Below are 26,322 nucleotides of genomic sequence, written 5' to 3'. Positions count from 1 at the left end.
CTCGAGAGGGCGAACGACGTTTACCCCTCCTCCGATCTGCTGCGGGGATGAACCAGATTTCAAATTCCGCCCCCAGGAAAACCTGGCTGCTCTGTCCTGCAGCCGGCAAGGGCGCAAGCGGCTAGTGTATGTATCAAAGTACGGAATATTGTGTCTCAGTGGGGGCACTGGTGCCTTGTTTCGGGCAGTCTACCCGCCAACAATCCCTTGTCCCACGCCACGCGATGACCTGAAAGCCCCCGACCTCCCACACCCAGCCGACTCTCATAGCAGAAGAAAGGGTTCATCATCTGTAGGTGACTTGAGTTTCTTGCAAAATCTGCAGTTATCCGTAATCTCTGATTGCTTGCGTAATTCAACACGAGACCAGCCCGACACGGAGCAACGTTAGACGAGGCATCCACCATTCAACTGTCACTTAGGTATCTAGAACGGCTCAACAAGTCCATGCATCTTATCCTGAAGCTAGCAACAGGGGGGGAAGCGAGCCATGCGCAGGCGAAGCTGTCTCAAGCATCCGCTCAGTGCATGGCGTGCTCCACCATATCTTGGAACACGGTTGATCTACTCAGGAGTGTGGTCTTTCCCCGCCCTGCCAACCCATCACCACCAACTTTTGCTAAAGTACCTGTCTCGGCCAGGTATCTTGTTTCTCTTGCTCCGTTGTGCCGTACGTGGCGCGCTAGATTGGGGAATGGGGGACGGTGAGAGGCGATGCACGGACGGGCGAACATTGCGGCCATCCTCCTTTTTTTTTCCCCGTCGCGCCAGCATTGTCCGGTTTGGGTGTCACGACATGTAGTACACTCCCCCTGCATTTGCTTCTTTCGTGAGTGTTTTCAGGGAGACCAGAGACGTTGATGGCCCGTCTTCCAGCCTTCGGGTCTGCTCCAGCCTCCGGGACATTGTATACAATATGGCCCGTAATTAAGCGTGTTGTTCTCTCGCTCTTCCTCTTATACCGGTAACGGGTCCAGACTCGGCGACAAAACGCCCTATTTCTCGCATACTGTGTAGATACATACAAGGTGAGCATCGACGATCCGCGCAGGGATAGCACGCCACAGCCACATCTGATCCGATTCGAGCCCCGAGAGAACCCAGCTCGAAAATCTTAATGCTGTCCGCTCTCGCCAGGCCTATCACCTCGACGACACTCCCATCATATTCTTCGGATTCTGAAATGGGCGCCAGTGAGCCCGTGGTTGACTGCAATCTCCCCGAGTTGCTGGTGAAAGATCTGGCAACATCAGAGGACACCTTCAGATCAAAAGCCATGACTGCTGGGTGTCCCTACGCTGGCCTCGCGGCTCCCAGCCGCGAGCCGATGCCTTCGTTTCGACGGCCGCTTGTACCGTGTCGCGGAAGCTCTCAGGGACGACCGATGGGGACGAGGAGGTCCCTGATGAACTGGCTCGTGGCGGAGGGACCAGACGCGTGCGCTGAGGAGCTCGACGAGAACGGGCATCTAGGAAGCCAGGAAGGATGTCCTGACTCATCCAATGCCGCATCAATAGGAATGGCGCTTTCCCTAGCTCGCACCCGTCAGCAATCTGTTGCCACAGCGGCCACGTCAGATTCCGGTCGCTGTTCATCGCTCTTTTCACACAACAACGCCCTCTCGCCAACCCCGCCCGTCTTCTCGCCGTCTCTTCGGAGGAGAGAAAGCAGTCCGCACAGCACTTGGTACGAAGACGAGCCAGACTCCCCGCGAGAGAGGCCCGGAAGCTCCGTCTTCACGGCAGGGACGTCGATTTCTGACCCTCACCGGCCGGTCACGGAGACGGAGAATGACAGCGATAACGACATGGCCAAGGAGAAGCGAGCCGCTGACGGACACGGCATTCCCTCGGTTACCGCAGAGGCTTTCTCTTCAGAAGGCGGCTGTGCCACGCGAACGCGGCCGCGCACTCCTGGACATCAAGCGCATCCCGAAAAGCCGCGCCTGGTCGACATCCCTCCTGCGAGGACGGCGGAGCGGCGAGGGACGCTCTCCAACGGCAACTCTCTGCAAGCGTCATGCGGCAGCGTGTCTTTGATTGAGACGGCGACTGGCCGAACCGTCATTAACGCGTCAGCACCGCCTCCTCCCATCGCCTTTGCCAACCGATCGCAGGCTTTGCATCATTCCCATGCTCGTCCGTCGTCTGCCACAGCAACCGATGCTACCGATCGGGAGGACGAGGCGCTCGACACCGGCCGAGAACTCGGCGCCGGAGCATGTGCGCAGTCGCTCGGGGAGGCTAGAAAACCGTCACTTGTTGACCTCCGCCGCTTGGTCGACGCCGGCGCCGAAACACTTGCCTCATCTCAGAAGTCCACGCCCTATACACCGAGCCTGCCGATCCCGGGCATTCCGCTACCGCCAGAGATCGTCGAGTCTTTGCGGGTGTCGATATCTTGTTTCCCCGAGACCATGCTTCTCACGTCAAGCCTCTCCGTTGAGACCATCCGAGCCTACTCCAAGAAGTTCCGGCACCGAGTAGACACGGATTGCCGGTTGAGGGCCGTCGACACGGGCTCAGCCTTCTTCCCCTCGGCCTCGCAAAACCACAAACCACCAAGACGGTGGAACATGGGCTGGCTGGGACATTCCCCGCGCAGCAACAAGCAAGACCAATTCCAGCCGCCCCGGCAACGACCACAACGACCACAACGACCATCACCACAACAACAACAATACAGTTATGCTTTCCCGCGAGGCAACCGATCTTCGCCATTTGCCACGTCCAACCTCACCCTTTCCGGCGCAGAGTCACTAACTCCAACATGGGTGGCCATCAAGAACATTTTCCCCTCCGCCTCGGACCACCTCTGCGACGCACTGTACGCACACCTGCTCGTCTACAACTACATCGTCTCCCTCGCCCCTCCAGTTAGCTCACCATCCTCCTCCTCCTCCTCCTCCTTCTTCCACACCGGCCATTCCCTCAGACCACGAACAGGAACGGGCCCAGGAACAGGTATAGGCACGAGGTTAGGGGCAGAAGGAGCAGCAGCAACTGGAGCGGGCGGGGCGGTAAGAAGGCCGTCGACAAGCCACCCGGAGCACCACCACGACCACCACCAGTACCGATACCAGCGCCGCCCCCAACCTTCTTTCCAGGCAACTCCTGCGGAGGACCTAGGCGCCAGCGCAGAGGGCGGGAGCCTCGGAATCCCGCAGAAAGCCGCCAGCCTCCTGGGCATGGACGACCCCGTGTCGGCTGCGACGACGACGGCGTGCCAGCACCACCACCAGCACCACCGCCACCACCAGCAGGAGGAACAGCCCCCGACCCCGCCCCGACGGCGCGCGCTGTCGCGCAGTCGGGGTCGGCGGCGGATCAGCTACTACCCGCCGGCGGGGCTCACTCCGTCTCCCGCCGGTCTCAATGCCGGCGGTGGCGGTGGCGGTGGCTGGTTTGCTCCGCGGTCCGCGACCAGTCACGGGTGCGGCTGCAGTGACTGTGACGGGGCTGGCGGCGGCGGCGGCGGCGGCGGTTGGTGGCTGCCTCCGCGCAGCGCGACGAGTCATGGGTCGTCGGGCGGGCACGCGGCGGCCAGGGGCTCCTTCCCTTTGCAGCATCATCAGCATCAGCATCAGCATCAGCATCAGCATCAGCATCAGCAGCACAAAGGGGGCGGTAGTGGCGGGTCGTCGGCGTCGTCGGCGGCGATGGGGGAGTTGCTGGCCGGGTTGCGGAGGTGCGTGCACCTGCTGGTCGCTACGATGCGCACTACCGCTGCTGCTGCTCCGGGGGACGGGCAGGAGGAGGAGGCGCTGGCGGATGAGGTGGGCAGCATCCTGTTCGGGTCCGAGCTGAACGCGGAGCGCGTCGAGGCGGTCGAGCCTGTCCTGGTGAGAGCGCTTTGCGAGGTCGTGAGGTGTGCTGAGGAAGGGTCCTTGGGGGGGTTATAAGGAAAACGAGGAGCCAGTGTCGGCTAATTATGGGCGGAGGAACAGTTGGTTGTACGAGTGTGCTGTTGTGATGTGCACCGCTGGCGGGGAAGGTGCGATGCTCTTGAAGGCGGATCGGTTGCCCCGTTTCACTCGCGTTCATTTTGTGTTCAGGTTATTGCGCTTTTAATTTGCGTTTTCTTCCCTCGCCTTCCTTTACCTTTTTTTTCTAATTAGTTTTCCTTTCCTTTTCTCTTCGGGAGGCTGGGTGAAAGGGGAGGGGGGTTACAATCGCTGCGAAAAATAAAAAGTTAATTCATCAGTTAAAATTTATATCGGTAGATTGATGGGTTCCCATGTTGGTGGGCACCTCTTGCCTTTTTGTGACCCTTTTCTCATGACGGGAGGTACCTTTATGACAAGCAAAAAAGACATCCAGCTAGGTCTCCTCAACTGAGTTTTGTTAAACCCGATTCCCATCTCATCCAAACGAGAACAGCATCACAATGGCTTGCTCTGGGATCCCCGGATCGGTTGCCCGCCCTTATCCGCTGGCTCTCCTTCATCATAATTCATCCGAATATCCAAGGAGCGGGGCGGTTGACTATTCGAACACATGGGATGTCTGGCACATCGGCCATGCCAAAGCCATTTTTTGCAACTACTACTTTGTCCACAAAACATTCGACGGCGAGCTTTATTGCGTGGTTTGGCGACGCTAGCCCGGTCAAGAAGCAAGAATTCGCGGAGAGCTTCATCCAAGACCTACTACACCTTCTCGTCATCAAGCCGAAACGGCGTAACACACACGAGAGGGCACTTCCGAAAGTCGTACGGATTCTGCCATCGTGTCATAGCGGAGGACAACGCCAACTTATCCGGCCTTTGCATTCCTTGTTATCTCAAGAGAAAAAAAGGTTGAACAAGATCATTAATGTCGGGGTATCGTCTTGGGTTGGGAGGATCCCAGACGCGGACGGTCCCCGACACCCGTTGCGTACTCGCTGTTCCACCCTACCCTACAAGAACTCCACCTAGACCGTCTAGGGACCAACCATCGTTTGAAAACAGGGAAATAAGAGCACCTTGTCCGGTAGGTTTACATTCCTATTACAATCCTATGCAGCTTGAAGTTTTGGCAAGCGGTGTAGGGTGTTTTATCGAGTCAGAGGTTCTGCACTATGCCAATTCGCTGCATTCACACAAGGAAATGAAAAAAAAGCGAAAAGAAAAGAAGAAATGGTACGGATACTAGATCGGACCACTCCTCGCCATATAATCCGTATTCTGGGGCGTATATGGGCGAAGTAGCAACGGTACGACAAAAAAGATCAAGGGCCGGCTCACGGGCCGGGTTGGGAACGAGATGACGTGTGGGATTATGTCTTGGCACAACTTCGCCCCCCGTGCTAATCTCCGTGCCCGATCGGAGAATAAGGCTTCCCCAGTCTCCACCAACTTTCCGCCTTCGCCCCCCCCCCTCCTCCGGACCCGTCCGGCTCCACCATTTGAGAGTACGGGGGTAGCTCGGGTCTGGTTCTCTCAACCCCCGAGACGTGCCGGAAGACGAGCAGTATCGCGGACGCGGTTTCACAGCTCGAACTTGAGAGTTGAGGGGCGCAATCGGGGGACTTTTGAAAATCTTGTCTGAGCTCGCCTCTTTTCTCTCTCATCGGCAGTGCACCGTTAGAAGCAGGGCTCCGACCCATTACGCTATTCTTTTTTTTTTTTTTTTTTTTTGGGGAGGGGCGCGTTCCTGTTGGCTTATTTTCCCCGGTGGGCTCCCAAGGACTAGTTCCGAACAATGGACGCCCCAGAGACCCGGGCACAAGCGACCCCGGCCCCACGGGCTTCACGCGTCACCTACGCCTGTGAGGCGTGTAGGGCTGCCAAGGTCAAGTGCCAGCCCGGTCCCCAGTCAGGGATATGCAAGAGGTACGCGAGCGAGCCGATTTGGACTCCCGCCCGAAGTGTCTTAGGGTGTTGGTCACAACCCAGCCGCTAGAGGGGGAAGGAGGACAACTTGCTTCCTCTCTTCCCCCCCTTTTCCCCAAAAGAAAAAAAGGGGGAGTCCGCACCTATTTCTTTCCATACTCCGCCTCCCACTCCCCCCTTCCCTGCCCCTGTTTCTGAGCCCATACTGGCCGGACGGTTGGCTTCTCAGACTGATCTGGCCTCGGACACCCAGATGTCTCGAATCCAAACGGGAGTGCATCTTCAAGACAGGCCCTCGGACCCGCCGGCCAAGGCAGCCCAACAAGAGACTCAATCAACCCACGGCATCCAGCGGCCTTTCCACGGGCTCTGCTGCTGCTGCTCCTGCCGCCGCAGCCGCAGCCGCCAGAGCAGCAGCGGCAAACGCCGCGTATCCGCCTCCTCCCGGCCCGTCCAAGACCTTTACCATCGACATCCCCATGCCCGCCGAGGACGACATCACCGACTCCCTCGAGGCCCTGCGCCTGGCCCACGACCAAGCCATCGACCTGCTCGTGCCCCTCGGCTCCGCCGGCGAGGAGGAGGAGGAAGAGGACGAGGACGAGGACGATGAGGACCGGGACCGGGACCGGGACCAAGCGTCCGTTTCGGGCGCGGGCTCGGTGCTCTCGAACGCCTCGTCCCTTCCCGTCGGCGCGTCCGCGCTGTCCACGCCCCCGAGCAGTGTCGCGGTCCCGGGCCTGCAGCCGCCGCCCGGTCTCGAGGGTCAAGGCCGGGCCGTGCAGGGCGAGGCGGGGAGGGGGGCAAGGCCGAGGACGCTGGCGAGCCTGAGGCTGCAGCCGCGGTTCAACCTCGACTCGGCCGGGAAGCTGCTCGAGACGTTTCGTGAGCACATGTTGAGTTACTTTCACTGTGTGGTGATCGGGGAGGGCGAGACGGTGGCCAGCATGGCCAGGGAGCGGCCGTTTGTGCTGCTGGCCGTGTTGGCGGCTGCGAGTGCTAGCCGCACTCTGCAAGGGCACAGTCTGTATGATGAGGAGTTTAGAAAGGTTCTCGGGTTGAAGTTCGTGGCGGGTGGTGAGAGGACCCTGGAACTGCTCCAGGGTCTGCTGATCTACAACGGCTGGTGAGTTGCTTGTGTATAATAAGCTCGAACCTCTCTGTGTTTGTTGCTGATTGTTATAGGTACCCGTTCCACCTCCGGCCGAAGAACAAGCAGTCCAGACAGTACCTCCGGATGGTTGTCGACATTGTTAGCGACCTCGAACTCGACCAGGACCCCGGGATTGACTTGATGGACGTTCCGCCAACCCCTGAGCGACTCGACCAAATTAGGCTATACATAGCAAGCTACTACATGGTGTCGGTGTACGCGCTCGGTTCCTCCCCTTTCGCCCTCTCCTCGTTACGTATATTTCCAACTAACTCGGTTGTTCGCAGGTCCGCCTCGTCTTGGGGCAACGCTTCGTCCCTCACGTATACCGACTACACGGGGCTCTGCTGCGACCTCCTCCACCGCCACAGCCCGCACCAGGGCGACCGCGTGCTGGCCTGGCAGGTGCGGCTCCAGCGCCTGGTCGAGGACACCAACGACCTCCGGCGCACCCACCGGGGCCGCTCCCAGAGTGAGTATCAGATTGGCCTCATGATCCGGGGCATGGAGACGCAGCTGGCCGAGTGGGAGGCGCGCATCGAGCCGGCCGTCGCGGCCAACGCGTCGATCCGGCTCGCCGTCCTCTTCACGCGCGTCTTCTTGTCAGGCGCGCCGCTGCTCCACCTGTCCTGGGTCAGGGCGCATCAGGCGGCGACGTCGGCCAACCCATCGTTGTCGGCGACCGCCTCCTTCCGCCCCGATCCGCAGCGGCTGATGGCCGCCATCCCCTCGCTGCACGCGCTGTACGACTTCTTCTTGACGCTCAGCAAGACTCAGATCAACTCCCTCACCGGCGTCGAGTGGCGCATCCTCATCCTCTCCGTCATCCTCGGCTTCCGCATGTCCTTCCCGCTCGCGGCGTGTCCCGAGTGGGATGATCGCGCGGCACGCGAGGCGGTCCGGTTCGGGGAATACATGGACCGGTTATGTCGGATGGGCGGCGGCGAGGACGTGAGCGAGATTAGAAGCAGTGCCACGACGACGACGGCGGCGGCGGCGGCGGGGGGAGGGGCTACCGGTGAACAGTCGGTAAGAAGCATAGACGTACTCAGCGCTAGCAAGATTGTGCTAGAGATGGTCAAGTCCAAGTATCGAGAGAGGGCTGCGAGGTTGGAAAGGAAGCAGCAGCAGCAGCAGAAGGAATTGGAGGCGATGCTGGCTGCGGCAGCGCCGCACCCGATGCCTGCCGGGGAAGGAAGAGGAGGGGGGGCGCTAGGCCATGGTTTCGTCCCTACTGCGTGTCCTGTGATGGATGGCAGCTTGGACCCGTACTACCCGTACTGGGACGAGACGTTCAACAGCAATCTGGCCGGCACCGGGCTCGGCATGATGCAAGCGCACGGAACGGGAACGGCTCAGTTGGATGGCGGCGACGTTGCATTGGCAGGTGACTTGTGGACGGCCATGACCATGGGCTGGGCCCAAGGCGGGATGGATGTCGACACCTTGTAGGGTTTGGTGTGGCGCTTACATCGCTCGAGTGTTGCTTCCTGTCTTTATCGCCTTCCTTCATCTCTCTCTCCTCTGTTTGCCAAATTCCCCTCTATTTTTTGCTGCTTTTTATGAGGGAGTTGATCGGACCAAACACTGCGCTCAAATTGCAACATATCGAACTGGTGAAGGTGATCTTGACCGCTGAAGTTTGCTATCCGCTGAATGCCTGCTGCGAAGAGAGAGCAATACTTGGTCACGGTTGCCTTTCGCTGAGCGCTATCGGAATGCTCAACCGATGTCTGGGCATCTATGACTGGTCTTAACCTTCCTGGTTACCAGTTGTTTTGCTGCCGTCGTCATTTCCTCTGCTCGCTTCCCTTCTTCCTGCCTTCCCCCTTCCCGATCTGTCATCTGCTGCTACCTGCCTTACCAAAAAGGCTGGGTGAACATTGCACGTATCTGAATCCGACCCAAAACAGAACTGGAACGTGCCTGGTGTGACGGACAGGTTAAGAATGTTTTCACTTTGACCTTGGACCCCTTTGTTATGGCTGTGCCAGGCTCGGGCGCAAGTGCGAGAGAGACGAGTGAAGCCGGTGGGGAGCATGTGACTGGTCTCGCACGCACGTCATGGCCAAATCTCCATGTTTGGCGGATTCCGTGTGTCCACCACGGAGTCCTCCAGCCACTGTCATGGCTCGACACCTTTACCTCGGTCGCTGGTTGGTGGCTGCATCAAGGCAGAATCGGGAGAAAAGTCGGAAAGAGAAAAGAAAACGATCGAATCAATCGGCGACCGGGGTTCCCGCACCGCACCTGTCCAGGGCTGCTGTGGCCTCTGATTGAGCAGACCGTCAATCTTAGTGTCGACACAGTGTTCACACAGGGACTAATAGTTAGTGACTTGGAACGTTTCCTCGGCCGAGGATCTGCAGAAGCTTGTCTCGCAAGGTTCCTGAGAGGTCAAAGCGCTGGACCCCGGCGGCCCCGCTCCGTGGTTGGAGTCCTCTCCGCTCACGCCTCGCTAGCCCGATCTTTACCGCGCAAAAAACTTGGAGCATGTGTGTGGGTGGATCGCCGGTTTGGTGTGGCACGGCGGAGTTTAGGTAGTCCGTGCTTTGTCCGTGACGAGGCTGTTCACATTTATACACAAGTACATAATCCGTAGATGTGTGTATGGACGTGATTTGTAAAGCGTATGTACACGGCCAAAGGTCGCTTATTACCCAGTGACCATCTTATTTTTTCACCCAAGGTGCAACGGGTTCCGTGTCGCGGTTCGTGACTCCTTTCCAGTTTCGCCCAGGGGCCTGATCTCGGGCATGCCTCGATTGCTCCCGTTAACAGCTGTTTCAGGGACCGGGGAAACGGTACCCAGCAACTTCAGTTCGTGTCGCAGCAAGGAAGAATGGCTGTTTCCATCTACATTTCGTCTGTTTGGCATGCTGCGCATGAAGATCAAGAGCGATCTGCGGCAGCCAAGATTGGAGATGGGACTGCCTGCGCGTCAAGGCAGGCGATGAAAAAAAAAAAATTAATGATTGTTACTAAGATACCCTGTGCCCCAACAACACCCGAAATCCAGGGAACAGGCACCAAACAGATAGAAGAAAGGGCTGGGGGCAATGATGTCTTTCCCTAAGCCTGTCCTGATTGGGCCAGGCCTGAGTGTGGTATTGCTCCTGAGTTCGCTTCAAGGGTGTTCGAGTCGCCCCACAGAACGGTTATGCAGGTTGCCAATTGCCGGGCCCAACAGGAGGGTGTGGTACTGCCCGGTCACCGGCTGTACACTAGCGTCGTGTCGTGTCCTACTACTCGCAGTAGCGTCGAGTGCTGGGGAGCGAAGCGGACTGGGCGCTGGTGCGAAGTCCGCAGTGGCGTTGTGCTGAGCAGCTGTGCGATGTGCAGCAAGCTGTTAGCGCTCTTCCAAATCCACGCCTGTGATATAATGACGAGGCTCTGCTCTCGAGAGCGTCCCAACGCCTCCTTGTGTCACCTACCTCGTAGCGTACGGAGCAATCGGCTTGTCGGCTGGCCGTCCCCTCCCTGTATTCGTTGAATGACCCCTCCCGCACTCGGTGGGCGACAAAGACACTTGATTCAGATATGAGTCACCCAACAACGGGACAGATAGCCTTGGCTTGGACAGAGGACCCCGCGAAGACGCTGTGGCTCGTCCTCGTACTCGCGTCATCCGGCGGTGATGATAGCAGCTACTCGATTGCGGGTAAGATGTAGTTACCGCGGACATACGCCCAAGTACGGATCACCCTACTTCCAGTGAGCCATGGTCTCGGCCTAGACCGAGTAGTGTAGGCCGTACATACATTCATACTGTCCGATTCGAGTCCCGGAACAAAGCTAGTGTATGCCAGCAGCCGTCTGCCGAAAATCGTCAAGGACTCCAACTCCCTGCTAAACCGGCGGAGCGGCACAGCTAGTGTAGCCGGGCCAGCGCTGGGGTCGGCGGTCGGCATTCTTGTTCGTGCTTCGCGCGAGATACTGCGTAATGCTGTATCTCTTGAGATCGTTGGTGGTAGTATATGTACCCTATGCCGACGGACTCGAGGGTGAGAAGGGGCCGAGTGCAGATTAACGTGATCTTTGCGCGATCAACGGCTCACCCATCTCCTACAGCTGAGGGTTGAGAGCGCAAACTCCCCATCCTAGTCCTGCGTAGGCTATCAATCAGATACAGCGTACGATGGGGGCCACTTCTGTCTGCTACTTGCCGACTTAGGTAACACAACCGACTACTTCATCATGGTCAGCTCGGGGAATTCAAATGCCAAAGCATATGAGCGGATTCGAGACTGGATGGTGCTGCGCTTGTATTCGACTTGAAGATGTTGAACTGCTGCTGCTGCTGCTGCTGCTGCCCGCTTCATTTTTTTTTTTTTTTTGCCCAGGCTCCAACCCTCCATCCTCCAGTTAGTTCTACTGTTCCCGTTTTTTTCATCGCTGGTTCGAATGCAGTTTGCGGTGCGCACCGCCTTTCTTCATACCCGAGCTCTTGGTAAGAAGTTTTCTCTTTGGAGCTGCGGCATCTCGCAGCACACTACATTGGAGAATTGGCGTCTGCTTTCGACTGCGGCATGAGGAGTCGCGATTGAATGGAAGCTGGCTTGGTCCGAAATCGTCAAGATCGCCAGTCCCTGGAAAGATTCCGGAAACACAGTTCCTACTGTGTGGATCAGGCCCCTGCTGGCTCGCTGTAGGGTAAGCCACCATTGTGGATCCGGAATCTGGTCATCTAGTGTATGGGTGATACTCGTATTAATACCGTTATTCCGTACACAGTACAGCGCATTTTTTACACCGGTAAGGTACCGTAGGTAAGGTGGTTGGAGGACTGTAGTCCGTATATATTCCGTAATCCGTATAAGATGGGCGACACCAGTGATGCATTGGGTGTGTACTCCGTACTATACATGACTTTTCGGTTCCTGCATCGCGGGCCGCAGAAAACACACGATGCTGTCACCTTACGGAACCTCCGAACCACAGGCTGTCTGCGACAATTGTTTTAGGTGTAATGAATGCGACTCTATTATTCAAGCCGATGGTTGAGTTGGCGAAATTACTTTGTAGCACTATTACAGGGCACTGTACTTCTTGTCTTCGCGCTGTTCGCACGCCAGCATGAATTCATGACGCAGTCCGCGCGTGTGTTTCAACACATGCGCCCCGTCATGGTGTCTTGGGAATGCCATCATCCAGGTGTCGTTCCGAGTGCCTCGACATCGCAAACCTCCCATCTCTCCTGCGACCATGTGCCAAGCGCTTCTACGAAGTACGTCAGACGGGGTCGCGGCTGGTGTGCGCATCTTCGCCACTCGCCGGTCACGGTTGAGTGGAATTGTGGCGCTCGACCGCAGGCTTCTTTCTCAACGGCTTGTTCTGGACCCGAGAAGATGCCCAGAGACACCGGCCATGTCGGAGCGTGGTTTGAGTTCCCTGCAGGGCTCCGAAGCACACCACTTGCGACCCGAAACAATGAGGGGGGCCCTGTTGGGTTGGTGATCCAACCACAGGTTGCAACGCTGGTTTTGCGCCCGGAGGAGCTGCGGTTCTCCGCCACAGTCCTGAGTGCAAAGTACTTGGTAGGTATCCATCCTTTCAGGGTTGCGCCCGGCGAACCGGTGAAGATCCTCCTCATTTGCCTGCATTAACCACGAACAGAAGGTTTCCTTCGGCACCCGCGCGACCGACATGTACGTGTGTTATGTTCCAGGGATATTCCTTCCAGCCTGGACGCGTGCACACCTGGTATCCGAGCACCTCCCGCATCCTGCGGAGTGTACCATACGATATAACTAACTATTCCGTACTGGTAACGGCACTCCATCAGAACAACTGTCGGCTCATAGTGTACATACAAGTAATCCGTACAATACAGTCATACACCATCATCGCAGGGCAGTGGGGCAGCCCCGCTCTCCCAGACCTTCGCTCTCCTGGGCAGTGTTGCGCATCGGTTTTGGGGCTAGCGTGGTCGCCAGCCCACCGGCCCTCTCCAAACCAGAGTTTGGCTGGATCTCTCCGATCCCTGAGATTCCGCCCGAGAGAGGACACTTGTTGCGAGCTCCTAATAAATGTTCGTTCCTTGCCGGGCGGAGCTCCGCCAGGGCAATGCTCATCAAAGCAATCATCACCACTGCGACCATCCCCATCAAAATCTCACAGGAGGACATAGGGACCATGTCATTGTTCCCAATTCTGCCGATGCCCAAGACGATTTGGTTCAAGAGACCACCTGCTTGATTCGCAGGACGCTGTACTCCGTACTCACATGTATGTGCCAGCCCTTTTTTGATTCGCTGGGGTCCAGGTTTTAGGCCTCACTTTTACGCCGTTTCCCGTCACTCTGATCATTTCTCCCACTGTACGCGTACACAGTACGGCATACAGATTTTTACACAGTACTCTGCTAATCTCAGTCTGCAGCCTGATCTACGCTAATATCAACATGAGTGGCTTTCGGTTGATAATGTGTGCTCTCGCCTCGTGGCTGTGCTTCACAGCGAGACAGTGTAACTACCGCTGTCAAAGTGGTTAAACTATAATCCGAGCCGGAGCAGGTTCTGGCCAACGAACAATGTTTGGTTCTGCAACTTGCACTGTCTCAGGCTTCCTTTCTTTCCGTTAGCGCCAACCGATACGGTACTGAACTGTGTACGGTGTAATAAGGCTCGTAATCACTGAGGTGCCCCGGGAAGCTTTACCATTGACTGGAAGCAGTTCTCGCCCACCCGTCAATCCCCAGTCCCGCGCGCGCGGTCTTCTGCAAAGCTCCCCTCATCCATCCCACACCAAATCTTTCTCCAAAACCCCCAACCTTTTTTTCCCCCCTTCCAGTCATCGTTCATCTTGCGCAGCTCCTAATCTGTACCTGCACCCCAAGTCCTCCGCCCGGTGTCTTATTGCGCCCGCCCCTCAGCGTCGTCAGTTAGTTATCCTTCCTACTCGGCTTGGGCTCCCCTGCCGCGCGTTCCAACCGAAGCGCACCGATTCCAACAAAAGTACGGCTAGAGCCCTCATTGCCCTCGCGGTACTTGACATCCTTTCTCCACCAGTTGTCGCGCACTGCTGCGCGTTCCCACTCGTAGCCCCCGAACCTCGTCTCCCGATCAGCGCGATCGTCGCAGCCAACGACACAACCCATTTCCTCCACTGCGCAGCGCTGCATGCGTCGCGAGGCATGAACGGGGATAACAGCCCGCCGAGTTCGACCACTGGTGCGCCAGCCAACGGCTCGTTTGCCGCCTTGGCGTTGAGTCGCGCGAGTCCCTTCCCCGCGACCACCGCCGCGACGAAGACCACAATGGCTGTCCCGGCCTATCTTCCCCCGGCGCAGGCCTACCGCCCGCCTGCGTCTTCTCAGCCGGGCTACCCCCCGTCACTTTCCAATGCCAATTCCTTTGATCGCGACACCAAAAAGTCTCTGGGCACCCCGCAATCTGCGACGCCCCCAACTCTCTCCTCAGCGCTGATTCGTAACCTCCCGCTCAACACGTCGGAGGAGTCACTGCGCTTGATGATGGTTTTTTCCAAGGATTTGGTCGATGTCGAGGTCTTGCCCGTTGAACAATCCGCCGATGCCGGTTTCCGATCCGCGATCCTCAAGTTCAAAAGCCCGGCGGGCGCACAGGAAGCCAAGAACATGCTTGACGGCAAATCCAACATTTCGAACGATGCCGAGATGATTGTCGAGATCCTCGGCAGCTCGAGTCCCACGGCCCTGGGCAAGCGATTTTCTAACGACTCCATCATGTCCGCGGGCGCTCCCAACTCGAACGGCTCTGCGACTCCGTCTGCTCCGTCGTCAAGACAGACATCGCGGTTCAACGGGACGTTCCAATCGCTGGACAAGATTACGCCTCCTCTGAACAACAAGTTTGGAGATTTGACCGCACACGAAGCTAGCGCCCCCTACCATAACATCTTCGGGCCGCAATCGCCGATCGGAAACCATCTCGCCAGCGGCACGCAGATGACCAGCAAATCGCTGATCGATTCTGCCGAGGACGATGAGACCAAGGAGCTGCTCAAAGACCCCGTCGGCTTTGCCGAGAACGGTCTGCAGCGTCGACAGACAGCGCCGCAGCTGCCGATATCCCGCATGGCGAACCTGTCACTGAACACCACCCCGAGCCCTGCCGCTGCACACACTCCGATGGGGTACTACGGCCACGCCGGCATGGGGACACTTCCTGGAATGCCAAACACAATGTCCCCCACAGCAATGGGCGGCCACGGCACAGGATACAATGCCCCGATGCCTCACCGGATGAATAACTTCCCACCAGCGAACCCGGCCGACCAGAACCCGCCGTGCAACACGCTCTACGTCGGCAACCTGCCCCTCGACACCTCTGAGGAGGAGCTGAAGGCCATGTTCTCGCGGCAGCGCGGATACAAGCGCCTCTGCTTCAGGACCAAACAGAATGGGCCCATGTGCTTTGTCGAGTTTGAAGACGTCACCTTTGCGACCAAGGCCTTGCACGAACTCTACGGACAACCGCTCCACAACAGCGTCAAGGGAGGCATCCGCTTGAGCTTCTCCAAGAACCCTCTCGGCGTACGATCAAATCAGAACCAAAACCAAAACGGCGCGGGCGCCATGGCCAGCGGCATGAACGGGATGCACTCCGGGTCCGCTAGCGGATTCACCACAGCCAGCGGCCCTCCACCCGGATTGAGTGCGCCTCCAGGTCTCTCCTCGAATCGTGGTGGATACCCGGCATCGACCGGCCTCGCCACTGGCACCACCAGCATGTACGCCCCTCCCAACATGTCAAACGCACCTGGCAACCCATGGGGCGGTGTGTACAACGGAAACGGCCCTGTGATGGCTGGTAATGCACCGGCATTCCCGCCTTATATGATGGGGCGATAACCTAACGACGCGTGAAATATTCCTCCGTCGTTATAGCTGGCCATTTCCTATCTTCCGGCTTCAGCTGGTCAGGGCCGTTCACTCGATCATTCACCGATCCATCGCCCAGCGGCTTAGGCATTGTTCCCTTGAGATTCAGCTCCAGACCGAGCTTGACTCACTCGATATCCTCGGTCCGAAACTGGGGGATACTTTATCTTGTTTCTTCATCAGTCATTTGTTTTTTATCTTGTTCTTCTGTTCTTTTCTTATCTCTCTCTCTCTTTTTTTATTTTTTTTTTTTTTACTCTGCGCACGTAATGATTCCCAGGTTTACGACGATTTGTGGGTCATTTGGTTGGTTGCATTTGTTGGACGGCCTTGTGACGGGGTTTCGCGGCGGGCATCAAAGTCTTAGAGTCTACTTCGTTGTGATTCCCCTCTGGCATTGGGACGGCTCGCAGTGGCCCCCTAACCCTTCATTGGGTCACATGGTCACGCGGCTATCATCTCGGCTTGGTTTCGCACATACACAAATCATGGCAAGCAGGGCGCAAGGTCATGCAGGAAGGCGAAAAGAGGGGGTATATTATATGGCCTACGGCGTCTCGTCGGTTTGACATCACTATCATCGTATCAGAGGCGAGCATCGAGCAGCGATACACATCCCTTGGGAGGTTCATCGGGGGTCTGTTGGAGTTTTGGTATCAACCGCAAAATGGTCGGAGGAGGAGGGAATCTGTTTTTAGCAGCCGGCAAGCTCACGCACGGTGTCATAACTCCTGACCAACACATACGGACTCGGGTCACCGCGGCTTCCTCCCGGACCTTAATGGTGGTACGTTATGTCACAACAGCACGTCGGCGAAGGAAGAAATGGAACGGAGAAAAAGAAAAAAAAAAGCAACGCCGCAAGGAGTCATCACCGCGAGAGGGGCACGCACAGGGACAGGCAACACACATCCGGGATATACCAGCACAAAGATTTGGGAAGGAAGGACTGATACATCACTGGCGCTTTACAAGCTTTCGGCAAAAAGGGATTGCATCGTGGGTTTTCTTACACTTACAAGCTGGGCTCGGTTCATTTTCATCGGGGTCCGGTCCATTTTCATCGGGGTCCGGTCAGGTTCGCATTCGGATCTGGGCATTGCACCCCATTCCCTTGTTTTCCTATTTTTTTTTTTTGTTCTCCTCCATACCTTCATTCTCCATTACGATATTCAACGAGGCCGGCTTTTTCTTCTTCTTGTGTTTTTCCTTGTTGTTGCCTTTCAATTTTCTTTATGCCAGTGAAGCTCTCAGGGTCCGCGAGGTTGGCTCGACACATCTTACCCCTCGCCAGAAGCCCCTCGGCTCCTTTCTGCAGGCCATGGCAATGTACCTGGACGTTGCATGTGCCTGACTGGCGATTCTCTTTTTTTTTTTTTTTTCTTGATGGGTTTCACAGCGGTGGTGCCTGGTTGGTTCAGTTACTTTATTTCTTGTCATCGTCATTGTGGCTGCTTGCTGGTATAAATGGTTCATTGTGGTCGGATCCAATACCTTGAGAATTGCGTGGGCTGTGTTTATTTGGCTGGGTTTACGTGGGATATTCTATGGAGGAGCTGGAGTTCGTTTCCTGACCTTGGATTAACCATCTGCTTGGGGGTTCCGGCTACTACCAGCGCGAAAGCTCCCGGGAGCCGGAATCAGAGTGTATCCGGTGCTGGATGCGTGCATGGATGGCCGAACCATCGCTCGACGTTCTTGTTCTCAAGTGGCTCAAGACATGCTCCTGGAACAGGGTTGGGCGTGGGTCCGTCTGTTGTCGCTCTGCTCGCGCTTGATGCATCACTCAAAGCACTCATCGTCTCCTCTTTTGTCTCTCTTGTTATTTTCTCTTTTCGGCCGCATAGTAGCTTACGGAGTGGTTTGAGATTAATCGAGTCTTTGCCGTGCCCAAACACTTCAGCCAAGTGACCTGCTTGACGTCTGTCGGTTTCAGGATCAAGGGTCAGTCTACAGAGTAGGCTCAGCGGTGTTTGGCAGACTCCTTTGCCGTGCATGACACAGAACGGTATCATCCATGGCAGAAGATTGCCAACACCAACCAACCGAGGGAAGGCATGCGAAGACCGACAAGAAGCACAAAAAGACATACAACACTCGGCATTCGCTGGTCGTCACCGACCCAACTACTACTCGAGCTCTCGCTAGCTTAACTCGGGGAGAGCGGACGGGATCCCGTGCTTCCTAGCGGATATGGTCGTATGTACCAGGGCTGCGGTATGACACAGTTGATATGACAGGCGTTAGAGAGTTTGGAGGGCTTCTCCGAGGATATGGACCGGGATCTGAGCAACCCGAATCGTCCCCTGAATTCCTAGGAGGTGGAACACAAGTCTGGCCCAGGAATCCATCACACAATGAATAGCACCCGTACCTTCATTGAAACCTCAAAAGGAGTTTGCCAAGACCCACGAGATGCGCATTCGAGGACTAACGAAGGGCCCGAATCAACAAGACAAAGCGGACCAAACACAGCCCATGGCGTCGATCGACACGGGAGATCAGGGCCATTCTGAAACTCCCCAGATCCCTAACTGTCGGGAATCATCCGATCTGTCTACCTTGGAAAGAGCCGGCTAAGCAACAGCAGGTGCAGTCCTATACTTCCTCCTCTCCCTCGCCCTCCTGCGAAAACAGACCCCCAAACAGATCACGGACGAACCCGACCCACCCCTTGACTTGCCTCATCAAGTTCAGCACCGCCAAGTACTTCGAGACGAAGGTCTCGACTCGCGCGTAGTCGGGCCCGTACATCTATCTATCTCCCAGACCGGCTGCTCACCCAGCCCCTCCACCACCGTCCACGAGGTCACGTCGCAGTGCTGGTAGGCGATGACCTGGCCCGGGGCGGCGGACGGCGAGGAGGAGCGCAGCTCGGCGACGAGTTCCTCGCCCGGGCGGTCGTCGATGTCGCCGATGACGACGTGGGCCCCGTGGCTGGCCCAGCGCCGCGCGAAGGCCGCGCCGAGACCGGACGCGCCCCCCGTGATGAGGATGGTCTTGCCCGCTAGAGCGGACGGGTCATACGGCTTGGAGCAGTCCACGGGAGGTGACTGGCCTACCACGTTGACCACGCTCCAGAGGTCGTCGTCTCTCGGAGGGGTGATCAGGATGTTGCTGCTTTCTGGTTCACTATCAGCGAGCCGGGTTGATGATAGTTTACACTTTTAAGGTGTGTTTGGGTACTAAGCTGATGGGTTTTCCGAACCTTAATCCGAGGAATCCTCCCGGCCTCGTCATACGCCTTCTTTCGCTGGGCAAATTGGTTGCTCAGCTGAGACACACGGTATCGCGTGTCCCGTCCCGTGTGTACAGGAAGATCGGATAAACACGCGCCCGTGCCAGTTGTGAAGCGGACTGGACCTAGATCTAACAAGAATAACCAGACGTTGGTGAAAGTTCAAGTAGGAAGACAACACTGACGAGCGGGCTGGCATGTCGGAGCCGGGGGTCGATTTCGGACTAAGTAGGTACTGTACATAGTTGTATTGTTATGCTGTATGTACATACATACGCACATCGTTCGTTGCCAATCCTTGCTCGCCCCAACAAGCCAGAAGCGATGGGAGCTGAAGTGGCTTGGGAAGCTTCTCGGCGCTCTCTGGGCGGACCAGCGGTATTTGCCGGTCCAGAACACCAGACACCCTCGAGTATCGAGTATTGTCTGGCAGCATTGGGAGTTGGGGATTTCGTAGCAGTTGTTCGATTCCAATTCGCCGGGTCCCTTTCGCATCGGCATTTGTTGGGTTGCACAGAGGTGGTGGCAGGTCATGCCAACACGCTGCATTATCTTCTCTGCGAAGATCTTAAACACACGTTCTGAACAAAGAGGACCAATGAATGCATAATGGCTCGGTTGGTGGAGCTGAGCAACGTTATTGGAGACTCGGCGAGCGGCGAAAAATGACTGGCGATCGCACGCTCCTCCTACCCCTGACATTATCTGGCCGCCCACGCGGTGTTTTTCACCAGACTCAAACGGCTTCGATGACACGGAGAAACCTCGAAATGAACACCGGTATCCCACCTCTCGCGTTCAATGATTTTGCGACGAGCATCCTAAAACCTCTCGATCTCCGTTTCGGTGTGTAGGCTCATTTTGCTTCATTCTCTCTTCCATTCTATTATTATTATTATTATGATTATTTTAGCGCCTGTATTCAGCAACGCCGTCGTATAAGAAAGGATAGGTGACAACCTGGGACTTGATGGGGCTGGAACCAGATGCGCTGGGAGCGATCGTCCTGCGGACACTCTGGAGATACCAGCCCTACGGTACCGCGGGTGGACCTCTAGCGTTAGTTACCCAGGCTCCCCTGCAAAGTGTTGGGGGGCCTTGGAGGGCAACCCCACGGGCTCCACCCCCGGCTCCGATGCCGGGCGGTGGCGGGGCATGAGTGACGGCGAACAAAAAAGTCGGGGGGACACACCAAGTTCACACATTGGGCAAGACTGACTCACCTCTATCAAGATATATTCCCTCAGCTCTCCCCATAGTTGGCAGCTCGTCGAGCGAATACCACGGCAGTCGGTAGAGGAGCCCAACAGACGCACACCAAAATGTCACAATTGCCCGTAAAAAATTGCGGTAAGGTGGCCGAGACAGCGACTTTCTTTCTGCCCCGCTAATTATAGTCCATCTTCCCGGCGCTAAGTCCGCACTGACATGCCCCTTTGGCAGGTGTTCTGGGCTGCACCGGCTCGGTAGGGCAGCGCTTCATTCTGCTGCTCCAGCAGCACCCGTCCCTGCGCCTCGTGGCCGTCGGCGCGTCGTCCCGGTCGGCGGGCAAGAAGTACCGCGACGCCGTGCGGTGGAAGCAGGCGATCCCCATCTCACCCGGAGTCGGCGACCTGGTGGTGCGCGAATGCAAGGCGAGCGAGTTCGCCGACTGCGACATCGTCTTCAGCGGCCTCGACAGCGACGTCGCCGGCGAAATCGAGGAGGAGTTCCGGCAGGCGAACCTGGCCGTCTTTTCCAATGCCAAAAACTACCGCCGCGACCCGCTCGTGCCCCTCGTGGTGCCCACCGTCAACCTCGATCACCTCGCCCTGATCCCGCACCAGCGGAAGACGCTCGGGCTGAAAAAGGGCTTCCTCGTGTGCAACAGCAACTGCGCCGTCATCGGCCTCGTCATCCCCTTCGCCGCGCTGCAGGCCAAGTTCGGCAAGATCGATGCCGTCTCGGTCGTCACCATGCAGTCCGTCTCGGGCGCCGGCTATCCCGGGGTGAGCAGCATGGACATCATTGACAACGTGGTGCCCTTCATCTCGGGCGAGGAGGACAAGCTCGAGACGGAGGCGCGCAAGATCCTGGGCAGCATCAACGCCGACGCCACCGCCATCGAGGGCCAGGAGACGCTCCGCGTCTCGGCCGCGTGCAACCGCGTGCCCGTGATGGACGGTCACACGGCCTGCGTGTCACTGCGCTTCGCCCAGCGGCCGCCGCCCACGGCCGAGCAAGTCAAGGAGGCCATGCGCAGCTACGTGTCCGAGGCCCAGCGGCTGGGCTGCCCCTCGGCGCCCAACCCGCCCATCAAGGTGTTTGACGAGCCCGACAGGCCGCAGCCCCGGCTGGACCGCGACTTGTCAAACGGCTACACCGTCAGTGTCGGCCGCGTCCGCGAGGACGACAGCGGCATCTTTGATATCAAGTTTGTTGCCTTGAGCCATAACAGTGAGTATCTCGACCCGCAAAATACGCCCCGGCGCCCCCCCGCTGACGTTGTGTCTAGCCGTCATCGGTGCTGCTGGCTCATCTATAATCAACGCCGAAGCCGCCATACTCAAGGGTTTTGTTTAGGGGCCGAGAGTAGGCTCGTTGAACGCATCCAGCGCCGGCGTTAGTTGCAAATGCTAAAAAGTTGGCGGTCGTATATATTTAAAAAAAAATGCGCGCAAGGGTAGTTGCTGGAATCATGCCTCGCCAATCTTGGCGTAGTTGTACAGACATTAGGTCCGTACATACATACATACATACATAACTTCCATACACTACATACACACTGGCATGGCCCTGGCCCTTGGCTAATCGATTGCATGGTCCTCGGTAACTGGGTCTCGGGCTCCGAGAACGATTCGTTGTCGTGGTCCCCCCGCCAACAAAACCCCTGCTTTGTAGACGCCAACAGCAAGGGCCATTTCGAGATATTTACGGACGTATTCAAGACGCTTAGCCTACTCTCGTAGAGTGTCAGACATGGTTGGTTGAATGGCACCTGACGATCGGGCTAAGCGAGGTGGACGGAGAAGTGCGAGACAGCTGCTGTGGATGCTTGGGAGTGCACTACACCAGGGCAACTGTGGACGGCCTAGACAGCTCTCTCGACACACGCTCACTCCTTTGCGTCAGCTTCCGAGGATGGACTCCGGCATAACGAAGGCGCACTCGCTACCGCCATCCCAGTATACCCCTTACTAGGGGCGCCAAGTAGAATCTCCAAAGCAAACTGCGATGCACCGGCCGAAAGAGCATTCGGACAGCGTCGTCTGTGTAACCTCCCATTTCGCTGGACTCGTCCTCCCGGCGTCTTGAACAGGCCGACATGCTTGAATGATCGCCCTTGGAAATCGCATGTTGGCCCGACATAGGAATTATCCTTTTTTTTTGTTCTCTCGATCTTCGAGGCACTGTTGAAACCGCAGCTGTTCATGCCAACTCCTGAAACCTCCTGGGGGATAAGACACCGGGGGGTTGTATTACTGTGTATTGGTATGATTCAAAAATCAGAGTACTGTGTAATGGACTGGTTAATCGAAGTTTGTTATTTTTGTTGTCCAACTTTACCGGCTCTGGCAGGCGTATATGTTTGTACAATACATTGGAACAGAGTTAATAAGGAAGCTTGTAACTAAGCTTTAGATTACCCGAGACGGAGCCGTTAGCATGGAGCTGTTGTTGTAGTGGAGCCGAAAGGGACCGGAGCAGGTACCTTGCTCTAGTGTACGCAGTACGTAGTAGTTAGTTGAGGTACGGTATCCGTAGTTAAGTAGTTAACTGACTGCGAAATACGCCGGTACGTTCGCCGTTCCTTCCCCACTCATCACCCATTGGTCGCGTGGCCCCTGGCTCGGGTAGAGGGGTACGTTAGCACTTCACCTTGTTAGCCCGTCATGCCCGATCCCGAGCCTGGAAACTTGCGCCCCGGAGCACGACTTCGACCTTTCAGGATTCAACACCAGAACCCCGCGCATTGCAGTCGACGGTAGTCCACCGACTCCTCGGGCTTGCGAGCGCCATGTCCACTGCGGAAACGGCGGGGGCGACGACCGCCGTCGCCCCCGAAAATGGAGCCACCTCTCAGCCAACACCGGCGCCGTTGAGCGAAGAAACCAGGGCGCAAGTGCAGGAAGTCCTGAGGTCAGAGGTGTGTGCATCCGACTCCGACTGATCCCTCCTTCCATGCATGCGCTTACACAAATTGTCTGATAGATTGGCATCTCGGTGATGCTCAACCGGCTCAAACAGAGTATCGCCTCGGCAAAGGTACCGTTCACTCTTCCCGACTGGTACCCACCCTTCTCTATGCCGCTGCTGACCTCGGGCCGCTAGGAGTTTGCGCAATTCCTCAAGAAGCGGGCGACCCTCGAAGACGAACATGCGAACTCACTCAAGAAGCTATGCCGGCTGTCTCAGGACAACATGCAGCGGGGCGAGCACCGGGGCGGTACCTTCGGCAAGGCGTACGAAGAGATGATGGCGGTCCACGAGCGCATGGCGGAGAACGGGATACAGTTCGCCATGTCACTGCAATCGATGGCCGAGGACCTAACCGAGCTCGCCCTCATGGCCGATAAGTCCAGGAAGGGATGGAAACAGAGCGGCCTGGCCGCCGAGCAACGCGTGGCCGAGCTCGAGGCCGCGATGCGCAAGTCTAAGTTGAAATACGACGGCCTGGCGGAGGAGTACGACCGGGTCCGTACCGGAGATACGGCTGGCCGCCAGGGCGGAAAGATGTTCGGCTTCAAGGCGCACAAGTCGGGTGCTGGGCACGAGGAAGATCTGCTTCGGAAGGCCCAGGCAGCCGACCAAGACTATCAAGGCAAGGTCCAGGTCGCATCAGCGGAGAGGAACGAGCTGGAGACCAAGACCAGGCCGGAAACCGTGCAGGCGCTCCAGGATATTGTGAGGGAATGCGACTCCGGGTTGGCGCTACAGATGCAAAAGTTTGGTATGTCGGTCTCGCAGTTTTTTTTCTTTTTTTTTTTTCTTTTTTTTTTCCCTGGATGTACGTGATCCGCTGACCAAGCTCTCTCTCTCAGCATCCTTCAACGAGAAGCTGGTGCTCAGCAACGGTCTCTGCATTAGCCCTCTCAAGCAATCGCCCGAGGCGCGGAGCTTACGCGAGAGTGTCCTCGCCATTGACAATGACAAGGACCTGAACGACTATCTGAGCAGCCAGCACTCCAAGATGCCGCCCAGGACAGGCCCGCCCAAATATGAGCGTAACCAAGTAAGTCCCATTCCGTAACGAGCTCTCCCGGCCGTCGCTGACATTCCCAGCTCCTCGACTCCGCAACTCGAGCCATGATTCCGGCCAGTGCGGCCGGCAGCCATAACCCGTCACAGCAGCAAACTTCGAATGCCGTGCAGCCACCGCCGTCCGGCATCTTTCAGGGCGCTCGATCAAGCACTTCGACAAACCAGGGGCCCATGGGCCACAGCTATAACCAGAGCATGGGCTCCCTGCCATTGCTCGGTGGCCCGCCGCCGCCCTCTCAGCCGCAGCACGAGAGAAGTTACAGTCACGGAAGCACCATCAACCAGAGCAACGGTCCCGGAAGCCAGCAGTACCGCGGCCCTGGCGCGCAATCACACCAAACTCAGCCTTCCTCCTCAAGGTTCGATGGCTCCTTTGGCTCCGTCACCTCCCAGGGACCGCCGCAACTGGGGGCGTTATCTTTCCAAACCCCCTCTTCTCAGCCATCACAGCAGCCCTCTTACGTACCACTGCCGTCGCAGCAAGGCAGCTCAGCCGCGAGCACGTCTCAGCAGACTTCTGCGATGGTGCCTGCCCAGGCGCACTTGCAATCTCCGCCGCTAACTCCGCACGTTCCTCCGGCCCGCCCCGTATTCGGAGTCAACCTCTCCACGCTCTACGAGAGAGATGGGCTGGCCGTGCCAATGGTCGTCTACCAATGTATTCAGGCAGTCGATCTCTTCGGTTTGAATGTCGAGGGCATCTACCGCTTATCCGGCTCGATGCCGCACGTTAACAAGCTGAAGAATCTCTTCGACACAGGTTCGTCGCGTGTCTCCGTCCCTGCTCGCTGTTCGCGCACGGACTAACAGTAACAGATTCGACTTCTGCCAATCTCGACTTCCGCAATCCCGAAAACTTCTTCCACGATGTCAACAGCGTCGCCGGCCTGCTCAAGCAGTTCTTCCGTGACCTGCCCGACCCTCTGTTGACGAGGGAAAGCTACTTTGCTTTTATCGAAGCAGCTCGTAAGTGCTCGGCCCGCTGCCTCGTCCTGGTGCACGACAGGGCACTAACGAAGGTGACAGAACACGAAGACGACATCGTCCGGCGCGATTCCCTCCACGCCATCATCAACAATCTTCCCGACCCCAACTACGCCACCCTGCGGGCCCTGACGCTGCACCTGCACCGTGTCATGGAGAACGCCTCAACCAACCGGATGAGCTCGCAGAATCTGGCCATCGTGTTTGGCCCCACGCTCATGGGCACCGCGCCCGGGTCCAGCATGTCAGATGCCGGCTGGCAGGTGAGAGTGGTGGATACCATCTTACAGAACACGTTCCAGATCTTCGATGATGATGATTGATTGGCCAAGTTCCGAAGGAGGAGACATATTGTTGGGTGGCGGCTAGTCTGTAATATGATGACCTGGTTCAAGAGACATGCCGACGAGCCAGAGGGTGGGTTACCTAGTCAGGAGCGGGCGGCGGGTTGAAGCTTTCCGTTGGGAACATACAAAGGCTTTGGCAGGTATTGCGTGCAACCATCATTTGTTTATTTATTCGGGGGAGCAATAACTTCAAGGGGCGAAGTGGCGATAGTGCGGGAGCTTGTAAGTAAACTAGTTTACCTCAGTAATCTCCACGAAACCCTCCCAGTCTGGTTGGTGCAGTGCCGAGCTCAGACGACACAGCGATTTTGTCCCTTTACCGCAAGTTGCAAGCGAGGCGTCTAAGCACTGCTCTCTGTTACTGCCTGTAAGTGTCCTTCCACGAAGCCGACCCAGCGGCGAATTAATCGGCAAGCCGGCTAAATGAAAATCAAAAAGAGAAAACAGAACAGCAACGAGGATTACGTGCATTCGTGACCCTGATTGTTGTTGCTTTCGGGCAAAGAAAAAAATACCGAAGCTCCTCCGGGAAGGCTCGAACTTCCAACCTCCTGATTAACAGTCAGACGCGCTAGCCAATTGCGCCACAGAGGATTGCTACCCAATTGCTTGATGATGGGCCGGTTCCGGTTTGTTTATCTTGAAAGGGCCGTCAACTTTGTCGCATTGCGCATTGCGCAT

The 26,322-nt window shown here is 57.0% G+C and overlaps 8 protein-coding genes and 1 non-coding gene across 9 annotated transcripts, besides 1 other annotated feature; 7 read left to right on the top strand and 2 right to left on the bottom strand.

Moving 5' to 3' along the window:
• Positions 1 to 1,114: 1,114 nt before the first annotated feature.
• Positions 1,115 to 4,177, top strand: P884DRAFT_216874 (uncharacterized protein; the record flags this gene model as incomplete). The annotated part of the gene is made up of 3 exons (XM_069439328.1): positions 1,115 to 2,875; positions 3,083 to 3,383; positions 3,621 to 4,177. 3 exons carry the CDS (start codon positions 1,118 to 1,120, stop codon positions 3,899 to 3,901), a joined length of 2,340 nt encoding a protein of 779 aa, XP_069301241.1. The 3' UTR covers positions 3,902 to 4,177.
• Positions 4,178 to 5,599: 1,422 nt separating this feature from the next.
• On the top strand, positions 5,600 to 8,523 carry P884DRAFT_236465 (uncharacterized protein). The gene is made up of 4 exons (XM_069439993.1): positions 5,600 to 5,815; positions 6,069 to 6,941; positions 7,001 to 7,183; positions 7,256 to 8,523. Exons 1-4 carry the CDS (start codon positions 5,685 to 5,687, stop codon positions 8,418 to 8,420), a joined length of 2,352 nt encoding a protein of 783 aa, XP_069301240.1. The 5' UTR covers positions 5,600 to 5,684; the 3' UTR covers positions 8,421 to 8,523.
• A 1,346-nt stretch (positions 8,524 to 9,869) lies between these two features.
• On the top strand, positions 9,870 to 10,353 carry P884DRAFT_53434 (uncharacterized protein). The gene has a single exon (XM_069445950.1). The coding sequence runs from the start codon at positions 10,028 to 10,030 to the stop codon at positions 10,289 to 10,291; it is 264 nt and encodes an 87-aa protein (XP_069301239.1). The 5' UTR covers positions 9,870 to 10,027; the 3' UTR covers positions 10,292 to 10,353.
• A 3,750-nt stretch (positions 10,354 to 14,103) lies between these two features.
• Positions 14,104 to 15,801, top strand: P884DRAFT_191306 (uncharacterized protein; the record flags this gene model as incomplete). The annotated part of the gene is made up of 1 exon (XM_069437583.1): positions 14,104 to 15,801. One exon carries the CDS (start codon positions 14,104 to 14,106, stop codon positions 15,799 to 15,801), a length of 1,698 nt encoding a protein of 565 aa, XP_069301238.1.
• Positions 15,802 to 16,150: 349 nt separating this feature from the next.
• Positions 16,151 to 17,328, top strand: P884DRAFT_53417 (uncharacterized protein). The gene has a single exon (XM_069445949.1). The coding sequence runs from the start codon at positions 16,499 to 16,501 to the stop codon at positions 17,183 to 17,185; it is 687 nt and encodes a 228-aa protein (XP_069301237.1). The 5' UTR covers positions 16,151 to 16,498; the 3' UTR covers positions 17,186 to 17,328.
• Positions 17,329 to 17,471: 143 nt separating this feature from the next.
• Positions 17,472 to 17,921: a sequence feature (Protein overlapping with rRNA (P884DRAFT_311957, KAL2181055.1) was converted to a misc_feature.).
• A 508-nt stretch (positions 17,922 to 18,429) lies between these two features.
• On the bottom strand, positions 18,430 to 19,505 carry P884DRAFT_266873 (uncharacterized protein; the record flags this gene model as incomplete). The annotated part of the gene is made up of 5 exons (XM_069442063.1): positions 18,430 to 18,560; positions 18,614 to 18,963; positions 19,117 to 19,200; positions 19,255 to 19,293; positions 19,342 to 19,505. 5 exons carry the CDS (start codon positions 19,503 to 19,505, stop codon positions 18,430 to 18,432), a joined length of 768 nt encoding a protein of 255 aa, XP_069301236.1.
• An 886-nt stretch (positions 19,506 to 20,391) lies between these two features.
• P884DRAFT_192038 (uncharacterized protein) lies at positions 20,392 to 21,631 on the top strand (the record flags this gene model as incomplete). Its single annotated transcript, XM_069437639.1, has 3 exons — positions 20,392 to 20,419; positions 20,513 to 21,505; positions 21,564 to 21,631. The coding sequence occupies 3 exons, from the start codon at positions 20,392 to 20,394 to the stop codon at positions 21,629 to 21,631; spliced, it is 1,089 nt and encodes a 362-aa protein (XP_069301235.1).
• Positions 21,632 to 23,066: 1,435 nt separating this feature from the next.
• On the top strand, positions 23,067 to 25,617 carry P884DRAFT_296762 (uncharacterized protein; the record flags this gene model as incomplete). Its single annotated transcript, XM_069444443.1, has 7 exons — positions 23,067 to 23,195; positions 23,261 to 23,314; positions 23,381 to 23,999; positions 24,091 to 24,281; positions 24,332 to 25,070; positions 25,127 to 25,276; positions 25,337 to 25,617. The coding sequence occupies 7 exons, from the start codon at positions 23,067 to 23,069 to the stop codon at positions 25,615 to 25,617; spliced, it is 2,163 nt and encodes a 720-aa protein (XP_069301234.1).
• Positions 25,618 to 26,161: 544 nt separating this feature from the next.
• On the bottom strand, positions 26,162 to 26,235 carry P884DRAFT_t20. Its single transcript has one exon. It is a non-coding gene; the product is annotated as a tRNA-Asn (tRNA).
• Positions 26,236 to 26,322: the final 87 nt, after the last annotated feature.

The sequence above is a fragment of the Thermothelomyces heterothallicus genome, assembly GCF_042370625.1.
Source record: "Thermothelomyces heterothallicus CBS 202.75 unplaced genomic scaffold P884_scaffold_2, whole genome shotgun sequence".
NCBI lineage: Eukaryota > Fungi > Ascomycota > Sordariomycetes > Sordariales > Chaetomiaceae > Thermothelomyces > Thermothelomyces heterothallicus.
This window is presented reverse-complemented; position numbering and strand designations above follow the sequence as displayed.